Raw genomic sequence first — 24,002 nt, forward strand, 5'->3', positions numbered from 1 at the left:
ACACACACACACACACACACACACACACACAGAGGCAACCACTGTCCTGTGTTCCACATTAATTCACTCATCTAAATCCTCAACCAGTGGGCTTATCCAGTGAGAGTGAGACTCAGCATATGCTGCTTTTGAGATTTGTCCATAGTTGTAGCATGGTCCCAGATAGCTGCTAGTGATAATTTGTTCCTTTTGTGGCTTAGTAGTACTCCATTATGTGGATGATTTTCTCCATTCTTCCTGTCCCTAGGCTGTTTGAGATTTTTAGCCGTTAGGGAATGCAGCTCTGTGAGTCTTTTTGTGGTCATATGTTTTCTTGACCTCTTGAGTGAATTCCTAGAAGGAAGTATTGGAATTGGTAGGTGAAATTGTCAGGTCTTGAGTATTTTTTTAATATAACTAGAATCTTGTCTTGAATTGAGAGGAGACTGCATAAATTAAGCTATCCCCATTGTACAGACAAGGATATTGAGACTCAGAGTAAGTGGAGACCTGTTCAGTCTCAGAGGTGGTTTCTCTTGAAGTATAAACTACAAATTGAGTCTACTCTATCCTGGTATTTGTTGTTGTTGTTGTTGTTGTTTTTTGCTGGTGCTAGGGCTTGAACTCAGGGCCAGGGCCTTGTCTCTGAGCTTCTTTTGCTCAAGGCTAGTACTCTACCACTTGAGCCACAGAGCCACTTCTGACTCTTTCTGAGTAGTTTTTATTATTATTATTATTGGAGATCAGAGTCTTATAGACTTTCCTACCTGGGCTAGCTTTGAACTGCAGTCCTCAGATCTCAGCCTCCTGAGTAACTAGGATTACAGGCATGAGCACCAGCGCCTGGCTCTCCTAGTATTCTTTATGTCACTCAGAGAAAGGAAGAAAGGAATTGGGATTTTTTTCTGAAAGTTCATTATTTCAATTAATTATTGCTTAGGGACAATTAGATACACCTGATCCTGATCCTGTAATCTGTATCTGATGCAACTGCTCCAGTGTCCATCCCTTTCTGTTTTCCAGTATTATCTTTGCACACTGCAAAGAATTGGTCATGCTGCCTCCTCATCATCTGTCCAGTCTGTCCTGTGGGATAAAGTCCAGAGTTCTTGACTAGTTCTCCTGCCTCACCTCTCCATCCCCTTACCTCCCCCACAGCTATCTACCTTGAGTTATTTCTTGTTTCTGCTTATCTCCATGCCGCTAAGCCTCTCTTGTGTTTTGCCCAAATGCCCTTTCTACTCATTCTGTGGAATTTGGCACATCCAGACTCTAAAAGTTATGTTTCTTTTTGTTCTCTTTTTTTTTCAGGAAGTATGTTAATGTGTGTATGTGCCCACACGTGTGCCTGCACCTCTTAAATCTAACTCTCGCCATGTGTCTTATTAGGCTATCACATTCAGCATTCGTTGAACTGGCATACGATGAGGGACAGAGAGGACAAAGGCAGATCAGGCCTTTTGAGGACCATACTATCTTGGGTAGGTGCCTACAGCATAGCTTTGGTCCAGCATGATGCACAGACAGGCAACAGCAGAGAACTCCCCTGCCACATCTTTCCAGGCATTAAGTACTTGGACTATCTGATGATTTTATTTGTTCCCATATTCTCATTGAGTATTCTTTTAACTCTCGAGAGAAATAATCTAGTTTTATTACAGTGAAACTAACATGGTCACTTCCTAGTTTGTGAGACTCTAGGAAATCATTTTCTTTTTCCAACCAAATCTCTAGTTTCTTACCTGTAAAATGGGGAGACTGATCAAAAACATCCCCTAAGGTTGTAGTGAGAATTAAACAATGTGATGCATGCAGAGCCCACTTAGACACATAATGGGACATACAAGGGTTACATCTTTTAAGTAGCCAGTCTCTAGACAGCACCTGCCATATACTGAATATTCAGAGATGGTCGTAAAGAACAGGAGTGTGTGCGTTGTGTGTATGTGTTAAAGAGGTTATATTTAGATGCTCACACAGATCCATCTGCCTTGAGAAGAGTGTTTGATCTGCCTTACATCAGTATTCAACTGGCATGGCTGAGCACACATGCGTGACTCTTCTTGGGTTGCCACATCCCCTGCTAGGCAGATGTCCATTATCATGAAATGTAAAAAGGGAAAAAATAATAATAAAGGAGAGGAGTGTAATGTTATGGCTTGATTTGACAGGGCCTCCTGCTACTTCAGCTGCCTGCCAGTGCTGGGCATGGAACAGGTTCATCTGTATTCCAGCACACCACTGCCGAAGTGAAGATCGATCTAATTAGAGTATCTTAAACATCCTGTTTGCATCTCAAATCGTATCAGAAACAAGAATGTCTGTCCATCTGGGGTAGCTAGAGGGAGGTGGGCAGTGAGGTTCGAGAATATAACACAGATGGTTATAATTTTAGAAGTATAAGAACATTGCCATATGAATTTCTTAAAACAAGAGCTAATGGCCTTGGATGCTTGGTGGAAACAAAGGCAACTCTGCAGCATGGCCTTGAATTTAAAGTAGTCCTGCAAGATCTTGCCAGGATATGGGTTTGATGGGTAAAGTACAGGGACCATTCCATTGCTAAGAATAGAACTCTAGCTGACCCAACCATTAGGATTGCTGGCCAGCCAGGCTAGTCCAAGTCATCAGGACAGTAGTTAGGGTCTACTTTTCATAGTCTAGCATTCAGATTTATTCATCAACTTCCAATTTCATCATCAACTTCTATCCTTTCCTTACTCCTGCTACACTGATCTCTTTCCAAACCTTTGTCCCCTGTGTGTTTCAGCTTAATCCCTTTGCTTCATGTTGGTCTCTCTGCCTGAAATACGTTCACTCACATTACCCCTCCTCCCTGTGCTCAGCTCAAATGCCTTGTTCCTGCCATTCTTTCCAGTTCCCTTGGCTGGGAGAATGTCTGTTCCATCAGTAATTGGTACCTCTTCCCTATTCATTATCACTTGCTACAATGTAATTGTACTTTTCTTTAATTTTGTAACTTTTTTGAGATACCACTTGTGTATAAAAATTGTACATATTTAAGGTGGACAACCTGAGTTTTTGATATATATACATTATGAAATGAGCACCCACCAAGCTAATTGACATGCTTATCACCTCACAGTCACCATTTTCTGTCATGTAATTTGGATGTAATAGACCACAAGCTCCTGGAAGACGTGAGCAGTGTCTGGTTATCTTAAACACTGTATCTTACACATGATGAGATTCTTCGGACTATTTCAGGAATAAATGAATTCTCAGAGGCCTCCTGTGGCCACCAGCAGCTCTTCTTCCTTTCTGGTGAATGCAGGCCTCCCGCCACCTGCCACACTAAAGCTTTAGCACACAGCACACTTGGAATCTCTTTTGCTAAGAAGGATAAAGAGGTTCAATGTCTGCATTGTTACCATGTACCTCATCGCCTTCTTCCCTTCGCCATTTTCCACTCATCCCTGACTTCAAGAATATATATGCTCCAGGTTTGTGCTTCAAGTGTTCAATGTAACCACAGGACCCCAGATTCTGGCTTCTGTCAATCTACCAACTTTATTCTCCCCAAATGACACTGCATGTTCATGACCATTCATTTGTCAGGGTCATATCCAGCTTCATGTCTCTCCCAGAAGTTTGAGAAAAATATTTTCCTTTTGTCTTAATTCTACCCTCCTAACCATCAATCTTTGTAGCCACCCCACTCATCTCTCTTTTCTACCCAAATGAGATAAGGACCCTTAGGGGCCTTGTGTATTGGATATACCCTGTTGTTGCGGTTTTTCAACTTGCTCAGAAGATGATGAGCAGCACCAGCTCAGACTCTTTTGCCTCTACAGTTCTAGTACTTGCCACCTTGCCTGGAACATAAGAGATACTCAGAATTTTGAATGAAGTAATGACTGGTGAAACACCACTTGGTGCATTGTAATTATACTGAGCTTATACAACTCAAGTACAGGCTACTTTTTATTTGTTATGCATATCACATGTTCTGTTTTTAGCTTTCACAGCAAGACCAAAAAGCAATGACTATTATTGCCAAATCCATGTATTTTTATTCAGAGATAGAGCCATTTCTGCTTAGATGTGCTTGCTGTGTCCTTCAGCTTCACAGTAAATAGTTATTGCCCTTCTCTGGGCTGTCTGTAGTTCTCCCAGAATCTTGTATTATTTGGCTTTAAAGGAAGCCCCATATAGGCAGTTTGGTTAAATTTATTGTAGAATTAAAGAATCTGAATGAAGTTGGCCTTGCTCAGTTTTGGGGTTAGAACAAATCTTGACTTATAGAAAAGAGCCCTAAGAGTCAAGGAAGTTGGTTCCCGCTTTTCTCAGCAGAAGCAAATTAAGATAACACCATCAGTGGGGAGAATGTCATCAGCTGTAACGTGGAAGAAGTTAGCTGAAGCACTCTGGCAGGTGTGCACATGAGAGGATCTCTTAGATGCTCTATGTAGATAGTTCAGATCTCAGACTACAATTTGATGAGGACTACTGTGCACATAACTCATTCCACACAACAGATATCATAGATGGGCAGGACAGATGCACTTTACAGAAAAGAAAACTGAGACTCGGAGCCTGCACCATGCTTGAGCCAGCTAGATGAGTTCCAGAGACAAGTTGAATCCAAGTCTTGCTGATCCTGAAGCCTCACACCAGATTAATTCATTGACTTGTCATCCTGTCTGGAGTATGTCCTTGGTGTGAATCCTCTCACGGTCTGGGTGCCTTTTATCAGGATACCCTGTCAGGCCTCCTTGTAAGCAGGCCTATCTGAAAGGCACACAGTTCTTCTCATAGAGAAGAACCAAACGCCTACTAGGATTTGGGCATACTTGTTTTTGAGTAATGATGGAAAACATTACTCCATCCTATTTACAAAATGGTACACCATCTAAATACTGGTTGGGGTGACTGCCATGTCTGGCTGAGCTAATCTGGAAAGACTCCTGACTTGGGTGTAATTGACAACAGTCCTTAAGTGCAGAGCTATCAGAGAACATTGGAAGTCCCTGGAAAAATGTTTACATTTGTGGATGTCCTTTAGGAGGGATGGCATGCATGTGGGTTCACAGAGATTGTCAAAAGTACCCTGACCTGGGTGGCAAGGAGAAGACACTACTTTGTAGATTTTAGATTCCAATGGCCCCCACACAGGTGTCTTTTTTAATAAAAATTTTTACTGAGATTAAGTGATTACATAAATTCACACAGGTGTCTTAACCTGAGGCAAACCACATTCCTTCTCAGGGACATTCTTTATGTATTCAGACCTGCAGAGGAGGCTGGCATAAGATTTCTAACCCTCTTTCTAGTTCAGAAAATTACAAAACTTTTTTCTGCCCCTAGAAAATCAAACATCCAGCCTCTTGCATGTATACCAGGCTAACCCATTGCTAATTACCCTTGAGAGTCCCTGAGGCAAGTAGAGCTGGGGGAAGGGTGAACCAGAGCCACCACTCCAGGCAGTTTCAGTAATTAGTGTCTGAGGCAGCCAGTTATCTGAGTGTTGAGCAGGGTGCCCAGCAGGCAGGGACTCAGACACAATATCAATACCAGACCCTCGACCCAGACCCCAGATATCCACACCCCTAGCTTAGTGAGGTAAAAATGTAGATTTTTCTTGGCCCTTCTTACTCTGGAGCCTGATAGGTTCTGTGTGTGTGTGTGTGTGTGTGTGTGTGTGTGTGTGTGTGTGTGTGTGTGTGTGTGTGTGTGTGTGTGTGTGTGTGTGTGTGTGTGTGTGTGTGTGTGTGCGCGCGTGTGCGCGTGTGCATGTGTGCGTGCGTGTGTGTGTGCGCGTGCATGCGTACATGCACGTGCACACACACACACATACATATGTGCATGTGTATGTGTGCAGTCTTTGCAGTGAGCTACTACATCCATTGTCTGCATTGACAGCTCTGTAGCCATCCTTCACCCCCATTTTATCCTGTCGGAATGATAGAGCAGCTGAGCGGTGTTGGCCAGCAGATAAACCTGTTATCTCCTCTGCTCTCTGTGCCAGCAGCTCTCCCCTTCTCCTTGGTGCATGAAAAATTGACACCACCTTGGGCTGAAATCTGTTCTTAGAGAAGCTACATTTATTAGTAGCTAATGAAACTGTGTACTAAAACTTGGGGTAGCTGAAGTGTTTCCCTATCTAGTAGGCCACCTCTAGACAGAAGTGAAGCAACACGGACAGCTTCAGGTCTCCTGAAATGGACTACCTATCTTTTACAAATAGGTAAATACCATCTGTGTTTATGTACATTACAGTTGGACCAAGGTATGGGATGTATTGTGAGAATGAATGCATGTTAATAGGATGATTCTTTTGTATATTACATTTTCTTCTCCCAGTTCCTGACCTTCTGCCTGCCACCATCCCCTCCCCCACCCTGTTGTTAGGGTAGATAAGAACACTATTTTGGAACTTTTTTGTCCTACTTAATCAGCAAGATTAAGAGAGAAAATTACTGCAAAGTTCTGGTTCAGTATTTGGAACTTCCTGAAACCCAAAGATTCTTCTTTATTTAGACTCTGGAAGAAATTGCTTCTGGAAAGACTAATTTGGTAAAATAGAGAAGAGGAGTTGTTATTCATGTTGTACTCCATATGGCCTTTTGCTTCATTTTCTTCTCATTAAAACTGTCGCTTTTTTTTTTAATCCACATTTGCATAGTGCCTGTGTTTTGGGCACAGTGAGTGCCATATGAAGTATATTTTCAGGCTTTGCTGTTTCATTTCTGGTATCTTCTTTAACGGTGTTGATTATTGCCTTTGTTGTGGGCGTGATAGGAAAGCTTACAATTTGGAATCACCACATACTCAAGCCTGTGGTCTTAAATGAGTTAACCTCTCGAGGCCTTGGATTGCACATTAGTAAAATGAGGATGAGGATGGTACCTTCTCATAGCTGATTTGTGAAGGTTTAATGAGAAATCTGTGTACAGTCCCAAATAAGCCTACTGTCATAGATACATAATAAAATAGTGACAGTGTACCCTGTCTACAATTGGGAGGAGGGTGCTGGGAATCTAACCCAGAGCCTCATGCATACTAGATAAGCATGCTACCGCTAAGCTATTCCTAAGCCCCTCAGATAGGAATTTGAAGCTGCTTTCAGCAAAACAATATAGTAGTACTAAATCTTAGCTTAGAATAAGAATTTGTTAAAAGACAAATGTCAAACTAGAGAAAATCTTTGCAACATAGATGAAAAACATAGTATTATTAATTTGGGCAAACTATATATATATATATTGTCATAGATACATACACATTTGAAAATCTTAAGTTTAAAAAAAAAATCTATAGGCTAGGCGCCGGTGGCTCAGGCCTGTAATCCTAGCTATTTGGGACCATGGTTCAAAGCCAGCCTGGGCAGGAAAGTCAGTGAGACTCTTATCTCCAATAAACCACTCAGAAAGTTGGAAGTGGCACTGTGGCTTAAGTGGTAGAGCACTAGCCTTGAGCTGAAGAGCTAAGGGACAGCACCCAAGCCTAGAGTTCAAGCCCCACAACTGACCAAAAAAAAAAAAAATCTACAAAAATGAACTATGTAACTTGTGGGTAGGGATGGAGAGGTAAAACTGGGAGAAAATAAAGGAAGGGGTGATATTATAAAAACAATAATAATTATTTATTACCTGACTTATTTCTAAAATGATAATCCTCCTGGGCACACTGGTGCTCATGCCTATAATCCTAGCTACTTAGGAGGCTGAGATCTGAGGGGTTCAAAACCAGCCCTGGCAGGAAAGTCCGTGAGACAGTTATCTCCAGTTCACCACCAAAAACCTGGAAATGGCTCTGTGGCTAAAAGTGGTAGAATGCCTTGAGCAAAAGAGCTCAGAGACAGCCCAGGCCCTGAATTCAAGCCCTATGCCCAACAAAATAAATAAACAAAATGATAACCCTTCTGTACAACACCTTAATAACAATAAAATTATATTTTTTAAATTACAGTTGATGACCAGAAAAGAGGACATTCTAGGAAATAGGAATAGGTACAAGAGCCATTAGCTAAAGTGTCATGTACATGTGGAGGTAGGGAGGCCCATAAGTAGATACTGTCTAGAATGATAAAGATCCATCAGAGTGCATTTAATGTTATACACGCACACACACCAACACTTTCTCTCTCTCTCTCTCTCTCTCCCCCTCTCTCTCTCTCTCTCTCTCTCTCTCTCTCTCTCTCTCCTCTCTCTCTCTCCTCTCTCTCAATTGTTTCCAGCTGTCAAACAAAGTAATTCCAAAGTTGCAGACCTGAGTTTGTTAAATTGACTACATTCGTTATGGCCTGTCTCATACCAGTTTACCAACTGAAGGGATCAAAGCCACATTCTGTGTATGTAGCCCAGGACTGCAGACTGTGTAAGTCTCCTTACTCTTCCTGCCTCTACTTTTCCTTGTCATTTACAAAGGTCAAGAGGGCTTACCCTGACTGTCTCCAAAGATTGTCCCCTCTTACCCTACCTTCTCATTCAGAGCTATGCCATTTTAGCTCATCCATACACTGGGTTACTGGTTTTCTTTGCCTTCCTGTGGACCTGTTCTTTCTACTTCCTACTTACATTCTATCCTACCTGCATTTTCTGCAGACAAGGTTACACTACCTCACTCCCAGCTTTACAGACTTGAAAGATATAGGAGGAACCAAAGATCTTGAGAAGGTTCATAATACCTCTGTACCATATATTAATTTTTTTAAACATTTTACATTATTTCACCTAAAAGAATCTACAAACTAGAGATATTTTCTTGAAACTACTAGCTTCGTAGAAAAACGCCATCCAATTACTCTAGAATGCAAGTACCCTTTAAAGACCATTTTGTAACGGGAATCTTTTGAGAGTATATTAGCGAACAAACATCGTTTTCTCCTGGGTTTGGGATAGGCACTGTAGGCAAAGGTATGAAAGCCATTTGAAGGCATTTAAAAGATACCTAGAATTCTAGTGTTTGTCTGGGCCCCAACCCACCACCACCACTGGAAGGTTTATACAGAGAGCCTGCTTTCTTCCCATTCCTTCAGCAAGTGTTCCTAAAAACAACTATCCACATAGACATTGTTTTATGTTATAGATACTATCCACATAGACATTGTTTTATGTTATAGATACAGCAGTGACCAAATAAAATTGAAAACTCTACCTTTATAGAAATTATATTCTAGTTGAAAGGAGATGGACAAAATAAGTAAACATACAGTATTTAAGAAAGTAAGTTGTTAATAAAGAGAAAAATAAAGCTGATGAGTCTTTAGAAAGGCCATGTTAAGCCTTGCATTTGTAAAGAGAGTGGGCAAGGGAAGAGCCTCATGGAGAATGAGGCAGGTGAGTCCTCGTGGATATAAAGACTAAGTGACATGAAGTAGTGGTGTGAGCATTTCAGAGTCAAGAGTAAAGGGCGGTGGTCCTGAGGTAGGAGCAGCTGGTGTCAGAAACAGTTAGTCTGAGTGAGTGGTTAGTCATTGGAGGATTTTAAACAGATCTACCTTTGGGTTTTAACCTAGAGAAGCATTTTGACTGCTCTGAGAATATGTCTATGGGTGGAGGGCAAGGGGGAGGAATGTAAGAAGCAGAGAGTCTCACTAGCAGGCTGTGGAATGTTCCTAGCAAGGATGAAAGTAGTGTGGGCTGGAGCAACAGTGGTGGTAGTGAATAATAGAGATGGAGTTTTAGATCAAATCTGATGCTAAAGCTGCTTGGGGCACCTTTATTAAGGACATGACTTTTGAGGGTTTGAGAAATTTGAAAACCTGGTTGCCATGAACTAGATGGAAAAGACAGTGGGAAGGTGAGGAGCTTGCTTTGGGGCATGTTAAAGTGAAAGGACCTGTTTTATGTCAAGAAGGCAAGAGCAGGGGCATGTGAGAACAGGTATTCAGAGGATAGGACTGGCCTATAGTTCTCATCATGTCAATGATTCCTGAAGCCATAGGTCAGGGTGGACGCACCAAGGAAGTGAATAGAGAGAAGGTAAATGTCTGAGAACTGAGCAAGTCCAGCATTCAGAGATTGAGAAATGAGGGGGTGGGGATGCTTATGATATAAGTGAATGACAGCTATGAAGCAGTCAAAAACGGAGCTGCTGCTTGTGGCTGCACTTAATAGTCACACGACTGAGAACTCAGGGTGACGGTAGCACAAGAAGATGTTCCTGGGTTTTTCAAACAGAATCTTCGCTATCCACACTGGGCATCTCATTTCACAATAAACTTTTCCATTTCTCCATAAGTTGATTTCTGTCACATCCTTTTCAAGGTGGTTACTGACAGTTTTTCAAAGTTCTTTTTTAGACAATAGCAGCCTGTGCCATCCCCTTCAGTTACCCTCTTTTCTATGTTGCTCCCAGAAGCTGCTGAGTTGTGGGAACTTGGGAAGCACCATCTCTGGCCTGAAGGGCTCACAGTTCGGTTCCCTTACACAGGAAGTGGGGTTTTAAAAGCTGCACCAGAATGTAACATAGTACTGCAGTCCTATCATATTTCTTATTTAATTCCAGGGCATTTGCTTGGGAAAGTTATATAGTAATTTGAGACTCCAATGGAACATCTCTTATTCATCACTTGTCCGTGGCATGGCTAGTATTCATATTCTGTTCACAAGCTATATTTCTATAAAGAGGAGATTAGCTTGAGGTATTTTTGTGGACAATACAAACCAATTAATTCCAGGCAAGGTAGAAATCCTCACTTAGTTTGAATCCCTCGCCCACGTTGTCCTTGAGTCTATCATCCCTTCGGACTGTGCAGTGTGGAAATCAGTGCAGTTTTCCGATGACACCATTGAGGTTCTTGTCTTATTAATCAATAGCAGCAGTCTGAGAGGCCCACTTATTCCTCCTTCAATAGACCAGACCAGGCCTTGAAGAGAGGTAATAATTACTGCTCTGATCTCAGCATGTTCTCTTTTCTCCTTCCCACCCAGAGCATGTCTGTTCGATCCTGGCTTCCCTCCTGCGCAACCTGAGAGGGCAGCAGCGGACCCGGCTCCTGAATAAATTCACAGAAAATGACAGTGAGAAGGTAGGTGACTGACTGACCTTGAGGATGCAAGCAGGACTGGTGGGTAGGGAAAGGTTCTTACACTATAGAATCTGAGGAAGCTGGGTTTAGCACTGCTGCCCTAAAACACCTTCTCCAGCATCTGGGCTCTTGCATCTCTAAAGTTCCACTGTTCCCTGTCCAAATGCCCTCTCCTGAGAGCAGTGGTAACCCTTGAGCAAGGTAGCCAGGGGTACTTTAGGCAGTTATATAGATCCAATGAGGGTGGATTCTAATGGGATTTTGGTTGGGATGGGGGTAGGGGTACACAGCAGAGCTAAATGATAGCATAAACTCTGGATTCCATGTCTGGATTTGAGCCTGTTTTTGATGTATGCCACTCTAAACCTCACTTCCCCAGCTTGAAATTGGAGCCCTTAGTACCCATCTGGAAGAGTCGATGGGAGGTGAATTAGATGAGGTCTTACTGGGTGGTGATGATAAGGAATCAATAGAGCTCATCCTAGGTGGGCTGTGGAGCTGGTGATGATCACTAAATGAGATTGGATGGGTATTTTATATTGTTGCCTCCTGTGCCAAACCAAACAATTGTAACAATAATAGGAGCTGCCATTTATTGAGTGACTGCTGAGGAGTGGATAATAGAGCAGCTGCCTTGCGTTGTTGCGTGTAATCTCATAACTGTGGTTCATCCTTATGTCACTATCACTGGTATTGTCAGATTGGAAATTGAAACTTAAAGACATAATGTGACTCATCCAAGATCACACCACTAATAAGAGCAGAGCTAGGATTTGAACCCAGGCTGCTGAATGCAAAATGTCTGTGTGCTTTATTGCACCATACATAAGTAGAAAATCTCAAAGCAAAGCGAAGGCTCAGAACCTAACTTTGAACTTACGATAAGTGCTTTCCTGCTTGTGTTCAAAGTAGGGCTGAAGTTTTTTCCTGCTTTTGAGAGAGGTCGAGGAGTATCTGAGCCCACCTCTGATTGGAGCAGTGTAATTAATGCTGCAGAGTGCCATCAGGTTAGGACATCAGAACAACTCAGCAGTCATACATACTCTGACATCTTTTAACATCTGAGCTCCAGCTCCTCACCTTTATGGATGATTTATAAATGAGGGTTGTTGTCATTCCTCTGCTACTTTATCGGGGTGTTTTATTTTGTTTATGACTTAAGGCAATAATGGACATGGAAGTACTTTGTAGCAAAAATACATGAAGTTTTCAGGTCACTATAGCTACAGGGATTTGGGCATGGACTTCCTGAGTTGTCTGAGGCAATGTAGGAGCAATATCCCTAATTGACCAATGTCCGCTCCTGGGCAAATAAATACAAGGTGGTCAAGAATCATGGTGGTGCTAACCTTCTGAAAAGATAGATCAGAAGTCTGAGCTTCACCTTGTTCCTTCAATCCTTTGGAAGTTCTTAGGGGGAAAAAAATAAAACTTTTCCAAACCTTCTGAGTAGTCCTTGGGCCATGTTCGAAGCCTGACTCTGCTAAGGTTAAAACTGACTCTGAAGTTACTACTGAACAAAAGTCAAAGCCTTGTTTCAAGTCACTGAAGGAGTTTTTCTTGCACTCTCTTCTGATTCAAAAGCAACTAAAAAATTTTTACTAAGGCAATTTAAAAAAAGAAAAATCAGCTCTGGGGCAGTTCGGAAAAAAAAAAAGATCTCAGTAAAGTTCTAAGTGAATATCAAGTATGTTACTTCAAGCACTTTCTCTTTGCACTTGAATTTTTATTTATTTATTTGTTATTACAACTTGAAGTCCCAAGAGTGCTAGAAGAGCTGGGAATGCATCTTCTTTGGGGAATGGTCCTGCATTGAGGCTGCCATGCATTCTAAGTGTTTGCTCTGTTCTGCCCTGGCTCTTTGCTCTATTCCTGATGTGTTCCTAAGCAGCGCTCTTCTCCCATGGCAGAAGTGGAAGCGTCGTCTCCTTTTGTAAGCAGTGAGTGAAATGAGGGGGCTGTGCTCTTTCCTTCTCACTCCTGCTGGTGAAATCTCTCTTTCAGGTTGACAGACTAATGGAGTTGCATTTTAAATACCTGAGTGCAATGCAGGTGGCTGACAAGAAGATTGAAGGGGAGAAACATGTACGTATCCGTGCCCACCTTTTACCAGTTATTGACTTGCACCCCATTCAGTCGATCCCTTGTGTACCTCCCTTCCCCAACAAGTTAGGTGAGAGCAAAGATGCATCTACAGCCATGGTGACCCCAACATGTTGTTCTGAGGGAGGCGTTCTAAGGCAGGGCATACCCAGGGTAGAAGAGCTGGGAGAAAGCAGTGAGTCTTCAAAGTCAACTCCCCTGCTTATGAAATGGAACACTGGAAACCAGAGAAGGGAGGCCCACATGGCTGCAGCCAGGTGACCTCCTAGGGTCCAACATGACCGGTGCATTTTCTTGTGCTGAGACTCATTGAAGAAGTAAGCCTTGCTAGTTTTCCTGATGGGGCTGTGCTCACTGTGAGACGCCCCCAGTGTCTGTGTTTCTCCCCCACTTCCATCTCCACTTCTGTAATCATCATACTCGATAATCAGGGCAAGCTTTTAATGTCCAATCTCTGTTCTCTTCCCTACATGACACTCCTCAGTCTTTGGTGTTCCCTTCCTTGCTTTTTTCACAGTATGTAGGAAACCTTATTTCCCTGTGGTCTTGGTTTGCTGGATCACTGTTCTCTAATTGGTCTTCTTGCCTTAAAGAGACACTTGTGAGACTTTGGATACTCCCGGGTGAGAGAGCCCTGTGCAGCACCCACCCCCACCCCCACCCCAACTATGAACAGAGCTCTTACACTTGCCCTCCAGCCATACCACAGCTTGGGTGCCAGGCCCAAGTCCAGCCTTCCACCTTCACTTACAAAGACCAGTAGATAATAACTGTGTTTTTCCTTCTTGTGATTTTCCTGTGCTCTATACCTGGAAGTGCTCAGATGTTTGCTGATTGATTGAATTGATTGACTGGGACTTTCTCCTTCATACAAAGATAGCATTGCAAGATAAAAAGCAGTCTCTAAATGGTGAGCTGGACTTCAGAGCCTACCTAGCATGTTCTATATCCAACTCTTTCAGTGCACAATCCACTCCTCTGTTTTATTCCTTTGATGAAATGTTCCTTTTCCATTTTTCTTCCTTGTACAGTAACTTGAACATAAGAGGCACTGAGTGGTTGGTGAAGTACCAGAGTAAGGTATACTTTTTCTTTGTCCAAATGATAATCAGAAACAAACAAAAATTCCCCTTGACTTACGTGGGCAGCCATGAGGCCATTGGAGCTTCAGCCCTACTGCAGTTTTCAGTATGATCTGCTAGGGTGCTCTGTGCTCTTGATCTAAGCTCTTGAACAGTTGAATTGACCTTTCTAAAATCTTTGGTCTTCTCATCAACAAAATGGGAATTATAATACCTCCATTTCAGTGAATTCAATGACTAACCACAAAGTATAAAGTGTCTCGGCTCAGTAAGTAGAAGCTGCTGCTGATGGCAGATGTTCTGGCTTCTGCTGACATTCCTTTGTCACTCTTAAGCGAGCCAAGTACCACTTTCTTTGGGCACAGCCATCATACCAGCTACCCCAGCAGTACAGAGGTACTTTGTCTAGGATGAGGCTTTGTCCTGAGGGAGACGAAGAATGAGGAGTTGGTTATGAGAGAGCATCTTATATGTAGCTGTTAGGTAGCTTGGCCCCCTTCCCAAAAGATTATCTACTATCAGCACTGACAAGGGGGTGAAATTGATTAGCACTGCTCCCCCAGCATTCACCAGGTGGCTGAGTGCCACAGGCTCTGGCCTTGCCATTCCCTGACAAACATCTGCCTCCTTGATGCCAAGGTTGTTTTGCTGGGCACTGGCAAACATTCCAAAGCCATTAGTGCTCAGCAACTACAGTGCTGCTCAGAGAGCTGGGGTGGGGTGCGTCCGTGAGCAGTGTTTGCTGGCAGCTCTTAGCTCCATCCTGGCAGATGAAGCCACAGCACAGGTGTAAAGTGACTCAGAACAACACAACCTCCTTCTCACCTCTCCCTCAGGCAGTCCTCTCTTCTCAGTCACAAACAGGTTGTCTCCTCACCCCACCTTACCCACATTAAGTTTTGGTGCTCTACACCATCTGGAACTTCAGCAAATAATTGAATGAATTATTTTATTATTTATGAATTGAACTACTTGAATGGAATGCTTAATTCTCAGGCATTTTGATGGCATATGCCATCAGATTAGTAATGAATAAATATCCTGTATGTATACTAAACCAAGTCTACAACAAACACTAGATTATAGGATCAGATGTTAACATTGTCAGTGTCTCAGAGGTACCCTTCCCCTTGAATCTTGAATCTCTCTGGGCATAACACAAATGTCTGTGGTTTGCAGTTGACCAAGAAAACTACAAAGATTCTAGTCATTTGACCAGGCACTGTGCCAGTCACTGGCTGTGGGCAAAACACCCAAGTGCCAGTAAAAGAATGAGCCCAAATAACTAGGCAGAGAAGGTCAAAAGCTATGTACATATGACCATATAAGATGATGCTAAGGGAAATGAACCCCAAGATAGGGACACAGAGGTTTTGTCTTTGTTGCTGTTATTTTTAACATACTTACAATGTACTATGTAATATTTTTTGTTTCTCTTGTATGTTTTTCCCCATGGTATAACCTCTGTTTTCACTGTATTTGATTCCGGTGCCCTGCATCTTATATATACATTTTTCTAATTTGGGGAAGGGGAGGGAAATAACAAAATGCTGAAACACGGATACAGGTTGACCCATTGTAACAATGAAAAGTACAAGACACTGTTGGAAACTAAACTTTACAACTTTGCCGGGGGGGGGGGGGGGGGGGCGGGAGCCCGGGGGCAGGAAGGGATGGTAGGGGAAAAACAAAGGGGGGGGGGGGTAACAATGCTCCGTAGGAAATGTACTCATTACCTGACTCATGTAACTGTAACCCCTCTGTACAGTATCTTTACAATAAAAATATATATATATTTAAAAAAAAAAAGAAAGAATGAGTCCAGGCATATGGTACTGTGGCGGGCTAGAGGGAGCAATAAGGATCACCCTCAGCTGTTGTATGAATTATCCCTTAAAGGCTGGGAGCCAGGCTAGGCACTTGTAATCCTCCTAACTACTCAGGAAGTTGAGATCTAAAGATCAAGGCTCAAAGCCATTCTGGGCAGGAAAGTCCTTGAGACTTTAATCTCTGATTCACCCATCAAAAAAAGCCAAAAGTAAAGCTGTGCCTCAAGTGGTAAAGCATCAGCCTTGAGCAAAAAAGTTAAGGGACAAGTTGAGGGCTGGTGACTCATGCCTATAATCCTAGCTACTCAGAAAGCTAAGATCTGAAGATAGTGGTAGTAGTTCAAAGCCAGTTTGGGCAGGAAAGTCCATGAGACTCTTATCTCTAATAAATTACTCAGAGGTACTGTGCCTCAAGTGGTAGAAATGCTAGCCTTGAAGGCAAAGGCCTGAGGGACAGGGCCCTGAGCTCAAGCCCCAGTATTCGCATGTGCACGCACGCACGCACATACACACACACACAAGATTACAAGATTAGAGGTCACATTGATCCTTAAAAGACACCAATCAGGCCTGTCTAGGAGAAAACAACAAAGGAGGAGTGGTAGGTAAGAAGCCCCATGGGAAGAGAGGAGAAAGGAGTTACATTCCAGGAGTGAAGGTTGAGAGAAGTGTGGACCACAGAGCCAAGCCTTTCCCAGTCTCCAGCTGTGAGTAGATAGCTTCCCTGCCCCAGCCATATTACTGCACCCATCTGTACCTAGTCCACATCTTGAGTCATGGCCTGACTGGTCAATGTCTTGAGAGTCCATGAGTATGACAAAACACCTTATGGCTCCTGCTTAACAAGATCTAACCAGATAGATAGATAGATCTTAACAAGATCTATGTGTGTGTGCCGGTACTGAGGCTTGAACTCAGGGCCTCACACACTGAACATTTTAAAATATTTTATTAGCATATATTAGTTTACAAGTGGTGTTTCATTGTGACGTTTCCATACATACATTGTACTCCCTTCCATCCCACTCTTCCATCTCCCTCCCCTTTCTTAAAACAATTTTAGGTTTCATTGTTCTGTTTTCACACAGGTGTGTAGAGTACTTAGACCATAGTCACCTTCATTCATCCTGTCTTTGGCCCTGCCCCTCACACTGATACCTGCCTCCATTATAGCTTATCTTATCCTTTTTTTCACTTTTAAGTGTATATTAATTATAGAAAAGGGCTTCACTGTGGTAATTCACACAAGCATATAATTTAGTCAGATTACCTTATCTATTGCCCATTCTGTGACCTGAACTTTTAGAGGCTATGTAATTCTTCTAGTATGCAGCAGTCCTTGCGATCAGTAAATATCCAGGGTGCTTGTCTCAGCAGGTTTCACCAATCTCCCCAAAACAAGTTGAAGCCCAGAAAATACTAAGATCCTTGTTGGTTAAATGTGCGGAGCCTGCCTGCTCGGCTTCTGGCTGTCAGAAGTAAGACATAATTAGATAGATGCTGGCAGGGATTTCTGAAAAAGGGAGGGGAGCCTTGGAAAGAGGTTTTTCTTTCTTAGTTCTTAGGAAAATTATACTCAGCAGGTTTATTCAATAAAGTGTTCTCACCACATACTTTGCACCATAATGACTTACAAATTGCATACTAATTTTGCCACAGTTAAATCATTCCTGTCTTTTGCCTGGAAAGAAAAAGATGGACTCTGTAATGAGGCCATACCCACAGGATATGATATCTTAAGCAGGCTTTGACCGTTTTCTCCGCATACAGAATTCACGCAAAGATTTGTCTGAAAGGGGGTGAAACACAGGCATGAACACGGAGGGTGCATGATTCTGAAGCATCAGGTGAGGATTCAGACAGTGAAGTGTGGCTGCCATTGATTCTTCTGCTCACTGTGCTGGAAGCTTCCTGGGCAAGCTTTTATAAAGAGAATCCCGCTGCGAGTTTCTCTCAGCTCTTCTCTAACAGAGTCATTCCTAAATGTCCTCAGACCATGTGTTCACCAGAACAGAGTTCACTGCCAGTAGAGAAGCTAGTAGGGATCGGGAGAGAGAGACATCATGGTGCTTTTTCCTTTCTCCTATCTCCCTCTCTGACATCACAGTTTTTGTTTTTGTTTTTTTGGTGGGGGGGTCCGGTCATGGGGCCTGAACTCTGGGCCTGGCTGCTGTCCCTCAGCTCTAAAGCTCAAGGCTAGCACTCTACCATTTGAGCCACAGCGCCACTTCCGGCTTTTTTCTTTTTGCTTATGTGGTGCTCAGGAATCGAACCCAGGGCCTCAGGCATGCAAGGCAAGCGCTCTACCACTGAGCCACCTTCCCAGCCCGACATCACAGTTTTGACTCTGTGTCTTTTCACCCTTTCCTGCCTCTTTCCTACCTACTTCCCAATCACAGTCATCCTTTCTTCTGCTGAGAGAAGTCATTGGACCTGAGTTCTAGACCTACATCTGTCATTTGCCTTGCAGTGTGGAGTTGAGGCACTCATTTGCCCTTCTGACCCTCTGTCCTCAGCAGAGAAGCTAATTGCTTCTTCGTCTCCCACCTCCCAGGCCTGTTACAGGGTCTGCTAGGACTAGGCTATGTGGTGGACCTCCTACATCTCTGCACATTCAGAGCCAGCTGCCCCTGGACACCAGCAAGGGCTCTACGGGCTCACTAAGTCCAAACCTAGACTTGCTGCCTGAACCCTGGGTAGTCTCTTCCCCTCCTCCAACACTGGGGCACTCACCAGTTTGACCAACTCGGCCCCTGGGCACTATCTGTTTATTCCCACCAGGCATCCATGCTACAAATTACATCTCTACAGCCTGTCCTCTGTTCCTGACCTCACTGCCAGCTCTTTATTTCAGGCAGCTGGCATCTAGTGTCTCTAGCTCTATACAATAACCAGGAGTGTCTAAAATGGGAAGTCATTTCCACCACTCCCCCCCACCCCCACCCCACCACACACAGAAGCACAGGTGCTGTGTTAGCTTCAGTGGCAAAACCCTATCATTGACCTCTGCCAGCCCCATCCCTCATGATAGGCAAAAAACATTCTGCTCTTGTGCCTCTCAGAATTAGTACTTTCTCAAACCTGCTAGACATCTGCCCACTGTATTTATTCTGCCTGGAATACTTCTTCAGCACCTCTGCCACATTCCTTTCCTGCAGCTGGCTGATCCCTCCATATCTGTCAGGGTTTGGGCACACAGACTTGTCAGTAAGGGTGTTGAGTGTCTGCCATGTATTGTTCATGACTAGTTTCTACAGAAAGTCTTCCCTGGGCCCCTCCTCACCTCGGTACCTTGAGCACACCCTCTGCACATAAGCCTCCCCTTAAGATCAGGAACTCTGGGTCCAGGCTGCAGTCCCAACTCTTGGTTTTGCCTCTCCTGCTTCAGTCTCCTCACCTGTGAGGAGATGAGAATACTAGTACTTACCTTGTGAGGGTTTGGGGGGATAAATAAATATATTTAAATCACTTAGCATAGTTCCTGGCACGAGGGAGGGAACCATAAGTCATAGCTATTCTCACAAGTGCTTTGGGCCTGTACACTTGTCTGTCTCTCCCCCTAACCAACTTCGAGGAGAGACTGATTTTACTTTTTCTGTTCCTTCAACATCATTTTCTGGTCATAACTGCTATCAAAGATGCTCTGAGTCTCTCAAGACTGGCTTATATATTGTTGATCTTCACATGAGCAGTCTGTGCTGTTTTTTAGAGAGCAGATGTTAAATCTGTTCGGAAATGAAGACACAGCCCTGTGATGAAGGTAGCCTGGTTCTATAAGAGGAGCCTGAGCTGTGAAGCCAAAGCCCAAGTTGAATGCCACGTCTGGTACACATGACTTGTACATAGGGGAAGATGCCTTGCTTTGTGTGCAGTGTGTGGCCACTTTTCATCATAGCTTTATTGCAGGGTCATTTGATCACTAATAAGGTTTGTAAAAACCTGGCATTTGTTAAAGTGGCCTGATGTATAGTCAGTCTCTGTACTGTGAGCAAAGGGCTATCCCCAGAGGTTTAGAGAGATTATCTATGCATTCCCCCCCAAATCTCTTTACTGGGTTTCCAGCTTCCATTTCCCCACCTGACAAAGACTTACAATCTCTAGGATCCTCCTCGAATAGTCTCCTGCTTTAGGGGAAGGTTTTATTTGGCTGGAGATGGTGTCCCCCATCACCCTTTCCCCTCTCTCCCACCATGCCCCCAGCCCCCCATGGTTAACTTTTCTCCCATTGCTTTGGAATTGAAAAAAGAGCTGGTATCTCTGGATGTGGGTGCTTCTGGCCTATAGCTATAGACAGTGGCCACGTTGTCATTGGGGCTTTATGTTTGGCTGAGTCATGTCCTCTCTTATTGAAACAAGGGATTCATAATGGCTTCACAGAAGCCCCTTACGGCCGTCCCCTTCTATCAGCCAGGAGCAGATAAGAAATGACATCGCATGCTCACTTGGAGGGCTTGCAGCTGACTGCCAGGAGAGATAGAGTCAGGAAGAATAGGAAGCTGGCAGTTTGGTAGCTCCCCAAGACAGATGACCATTTAAAGTGGAGATGTGGCAGGGAGGGGAACACACATACACGTAGGCACATACAACGGTGCAGTAATGGCACCTTGATGCTACACATACCACTTCCATGTTATCTTTGGAGATGAATCTGTTTATTTTAGCAGCCCCCAAATAGGCTGATGCTGCTATGAATTGCAATCTGCTCTACTCACTGCACCATTCATTGAATTACCATCTAAGTTTTTGTTCTTTTTTTTTTGGTCCGTCATGGGGCTTGAACTCTGAGCCTGGGCGCTGTCCCACAGCTCTTCAGCTCAAGTCGATCGCTCTACCACTTAAGCCATAGTGCCTTCTGGTTTTCTGGTGGCTAATTGGAGATAAGACTCTCATGGACTTTTCCTGCCCAGGCTGGCTTTGAACTGTGATCCTCAGATCTCAACCTCCTAAGTAACTAGGATTACAGGCGTGAGCCACCAGTGCCCAGCTTAAGTTTTTGTTCTTAGCCTTTCTTATGAAATGAGCAAAACAAAATCTATTAGAGTGTTTTGTTTCTCAACTCAAATTGCGTGTGGAGTTTTCTGGTCTAGCTGCAGTCTGGGTTTTTTTCTCCCCTTTCTTTTTAAGTTTCTTCAATTTATAGGAAAAAGGTAGGACAAGAAACTAGATGACCTTACATTTACGTGTGGCATATTTTTTTAAATATCCCCTTGAGTTGTTCATGTGTTAATCCTGGAAAAGGGCCATAAAACTTATGACATTTTCTTCTTCTGAATTATGAAAAGAACACAGGCCTGGAACCAAATTTGTGCATTTCTGTCCTATCTCCACCACTTACTTCACCATGAGTTTTGTGACCTTAAGAGAGATTTCATCTCTCAAGCCTCAATTTCCCATTTGAAAAGTGGACATAGTCATAGTTGTTACCTCTGGAAGTTGTTGGGCTTTTTTAACCTCTGGAGATTTTTGTGGGTAAACATGCAAATAGTACACGGTCTGGCACCTTCTAAAGGACTCAAAAATGTTACTTTTCTTCTCATTCCACTTGTGCTGAGAGCAAAAGGATGAATAGAAAAGGCCTTAGACTAAGGAAGCATTTTCTACTCCTCAAGCCACTACCTGAATGAGTGGTAGTCATGTCATCTGTCTTAGTTTTCCATCTCTGAAATCTGAAAGTGATATTTACTGTGCACTCTTGGTGCCAGTGCCTGCTGTACCAGGCAAATGCCGAGCTGCCAGCAAGACAGCCACCCTCAGAGGAGACTGAGAATATGAATTAACTTGTGGACTACTCTCTTGAACCCATAACTCTCCTATTCTGTTTCAAACACAATCCAGCCTATAAGATAAATGCACGTCCTTAAGGTCACTGCATTCTTGGTATTTCTTTTTTTTTTTTTTTTTTTTTTTTTTGTTGTTGTTGTTGGTCGTGGGGCTTGAACTCTGGGCCTGGGCGCTGTCCCTCAGCTCTTCAGCTCAAGGCAAGCACTCTACCACTTGAGCTACAGCGCCACTTCCTCTTGGTATTTCTTTTTTATTCTGTGTTAACCATATTCACATTTGAAGAGCACTGGACTTGTTTGCCCTAATTGTTTTAAATGGCCTGTCCAGTGTAACAGCAGACCGAGGACTTGCATCCTGTTGCTGGGAGGCTTAATTTACTGATGAGAAGAGGAGTAAATTGTCAGTGCTGACCCACCAAGTCCCATTGAAGTGACAGTGCATTGAGGCATGTTTGGCAGCGGCTGTCCTGATCGTCAGAGCTATCGGCTTAAAGCCATCCATGTGCCTGTGTTCAGGCAGAAACTCATTACCTCTGGAGAGAAAGGTGCCTCGGCCCCAGATTTGCTGCAGATTTTCAAAGCCACAAGGAACCTTCTTGAGTATGATATCAAGTGTAGCACATTTCCACTGCCATCCTTCAGTCAGGGTGGTCATGATAATTGATTTCAGGGCTCTTTACACCCCTCCCCCAGCTCCAATATTGCTTCACATCTCTTTTCCAGTTCATCTCTGCAGACAAGTGGTGGAATAGAGTTAGCCTTAGGCACATCCCTCTTTGCCTTTCCTGAGCTAGTTCAGGCTTCTCTTTCCAGGCAAAGGAACTGAGGCCAAGGAAAGTTGGTTGACTTGCCTAAGGACACTAGAGAGTTAGTGTAAAGCTGGGATCTGATCTGTTTGCTGAGTACTCTGTCCCACCTTACAGAAGAACTGGGTGGCAGAATTTCTGCGTTTTAGTCCAGAGAAGTTCCTCATCTATCTATATGGTCTGGTGTTGTCAGGGGCTCTGGGAGGGGGGGACTTTTGAGAAGTACTTCATGATTAGTTCATTGTCTGTGTGCTAAGGAGGATGGGCTGCACTGTTGATTTTAAAACCTGACTATGTTTGGGAGTATTTCTCAGTATTAGAGTATACTTTCCCAGTATTCACAAGACACCCTGGGTTTGGTCCCTAGCAGTTCCCAAAAACTTAAAAACCCACCTGCTTCTTGGTCAGTTGCTATCATTGGGATCCTTGTAGCATAGGAGAAACAGGTCCACCAGGTACAGCTAGAGCATAACCATCAGATAATTTGAATACTTAGTTTGGGAACCTTTCACCCAGAAAGATAGAGACGAGGAAGAGGCTTGTCACAATCTTTTAATTCTCACAACTTTCCTATCACTTTTACATTCTCCAGAGACTGAATCCTAACCAGAGGCACCAGTTGAATTGTACTAACAGTGTCTGAGAGTCTCAGACACCCTTAGACTTTCTCTTAAAGATACCTGAAGAACCATACCAAGTCCTTACTCCAAGATTAATTTCTTTCTTGATGTCTTGGAAATCCTGAAAAGGAGCCAGAGGTTCATTAATTCATTTGTAATACACATACAATACAACAACAATGGATAATAAAGGTGACTTCCCATCTCAATAACTGTGCCCAACACCACTCACTTCCTTTTATTTCCTCTTAGTGAGTCCACACTAGTACTCAGCTTCCCTTAACTCAGTTGACAGTAAATATTTCACACAGGAGGGAAGCACACATCAGAATCATAAGCACAAAGCAGGCCATGGGAGGTGCTGGGTGAGGTACAAACCCAGGATCTGGGCATGAAAGATCGGAGACTTGTATCTGCTAGCAGATCTCAGGGAAAGATCTGTATAAGAGGACTGCCACGTGTTAGACTGAATATATTGTGATAGAGAACAGGGAAGACAATTAAGCCAGAAAAGGCAGGGGAGGTGCAGTCATGCTAGGGCAAAGGGCACTAGTAAACAGGATGTGTAGAAGGTATGAAGCTTGTCCCCTGATGTCAGGGAGACCATAGCTTATCAGGCCTTCCTGCATGCTGTGTCATGAGCCTCGAAGCCTTACCAAAAGTCATTTCTTCCAGGATACCTGCCAACCTGCCCTGATCAGCACCTACTGCTTGTGATCTATCTTTCCATGCCTCCCTCCCTCCTTTCTTCCTTCCTTCCATCTTTCTTTTGTTATAGGGTGGGGAAATGTTGTTATTTGTTTTGAA

General features: G+C 43.4%; 1 protein-coding gene across 1 annotated transcript in view; it reads left to right on the top strand.

Moving 5' to 3' along the window:
* Positions 1–24,002, top strand: part of Ctnnbl1 (catenin beta like 1) — a 161,645-nt gene that overhangs the window by 123,534 nt on the left and 14,109 nt on the right. The window contains exons 12-13 of the mRNA XM_069988321.1: positions 10,878–10,975; positions 12,980–13,060. Of these exons, the coding sequence (XP_069844422.1) occupies positions 10,878–10,975; positions 12,980–13,060 (179 nt within the window). The remainder of the gene's footprint in view (positions 1–10,877; positions 10,976–12,979; positions 13,061–24,002) is intronic.

The sequence above is a fragment of the Dipodomys merriami genome, unplaced genomic scaffold, assembly GCF_024711535.1.
Source record: "Dipodomys merriami isolate MVZ:Mamm:240054 unplaced genomic scaffold, mDipMer1.0.p SCAF_354, whole genome shotgun sequence".
Lineage (NCBI taxonomy): Eukaryota > Metazoa > Chordata > Mammalia > Rodentia > Heteromyidae > Dipodomys > Dipodomys merriami.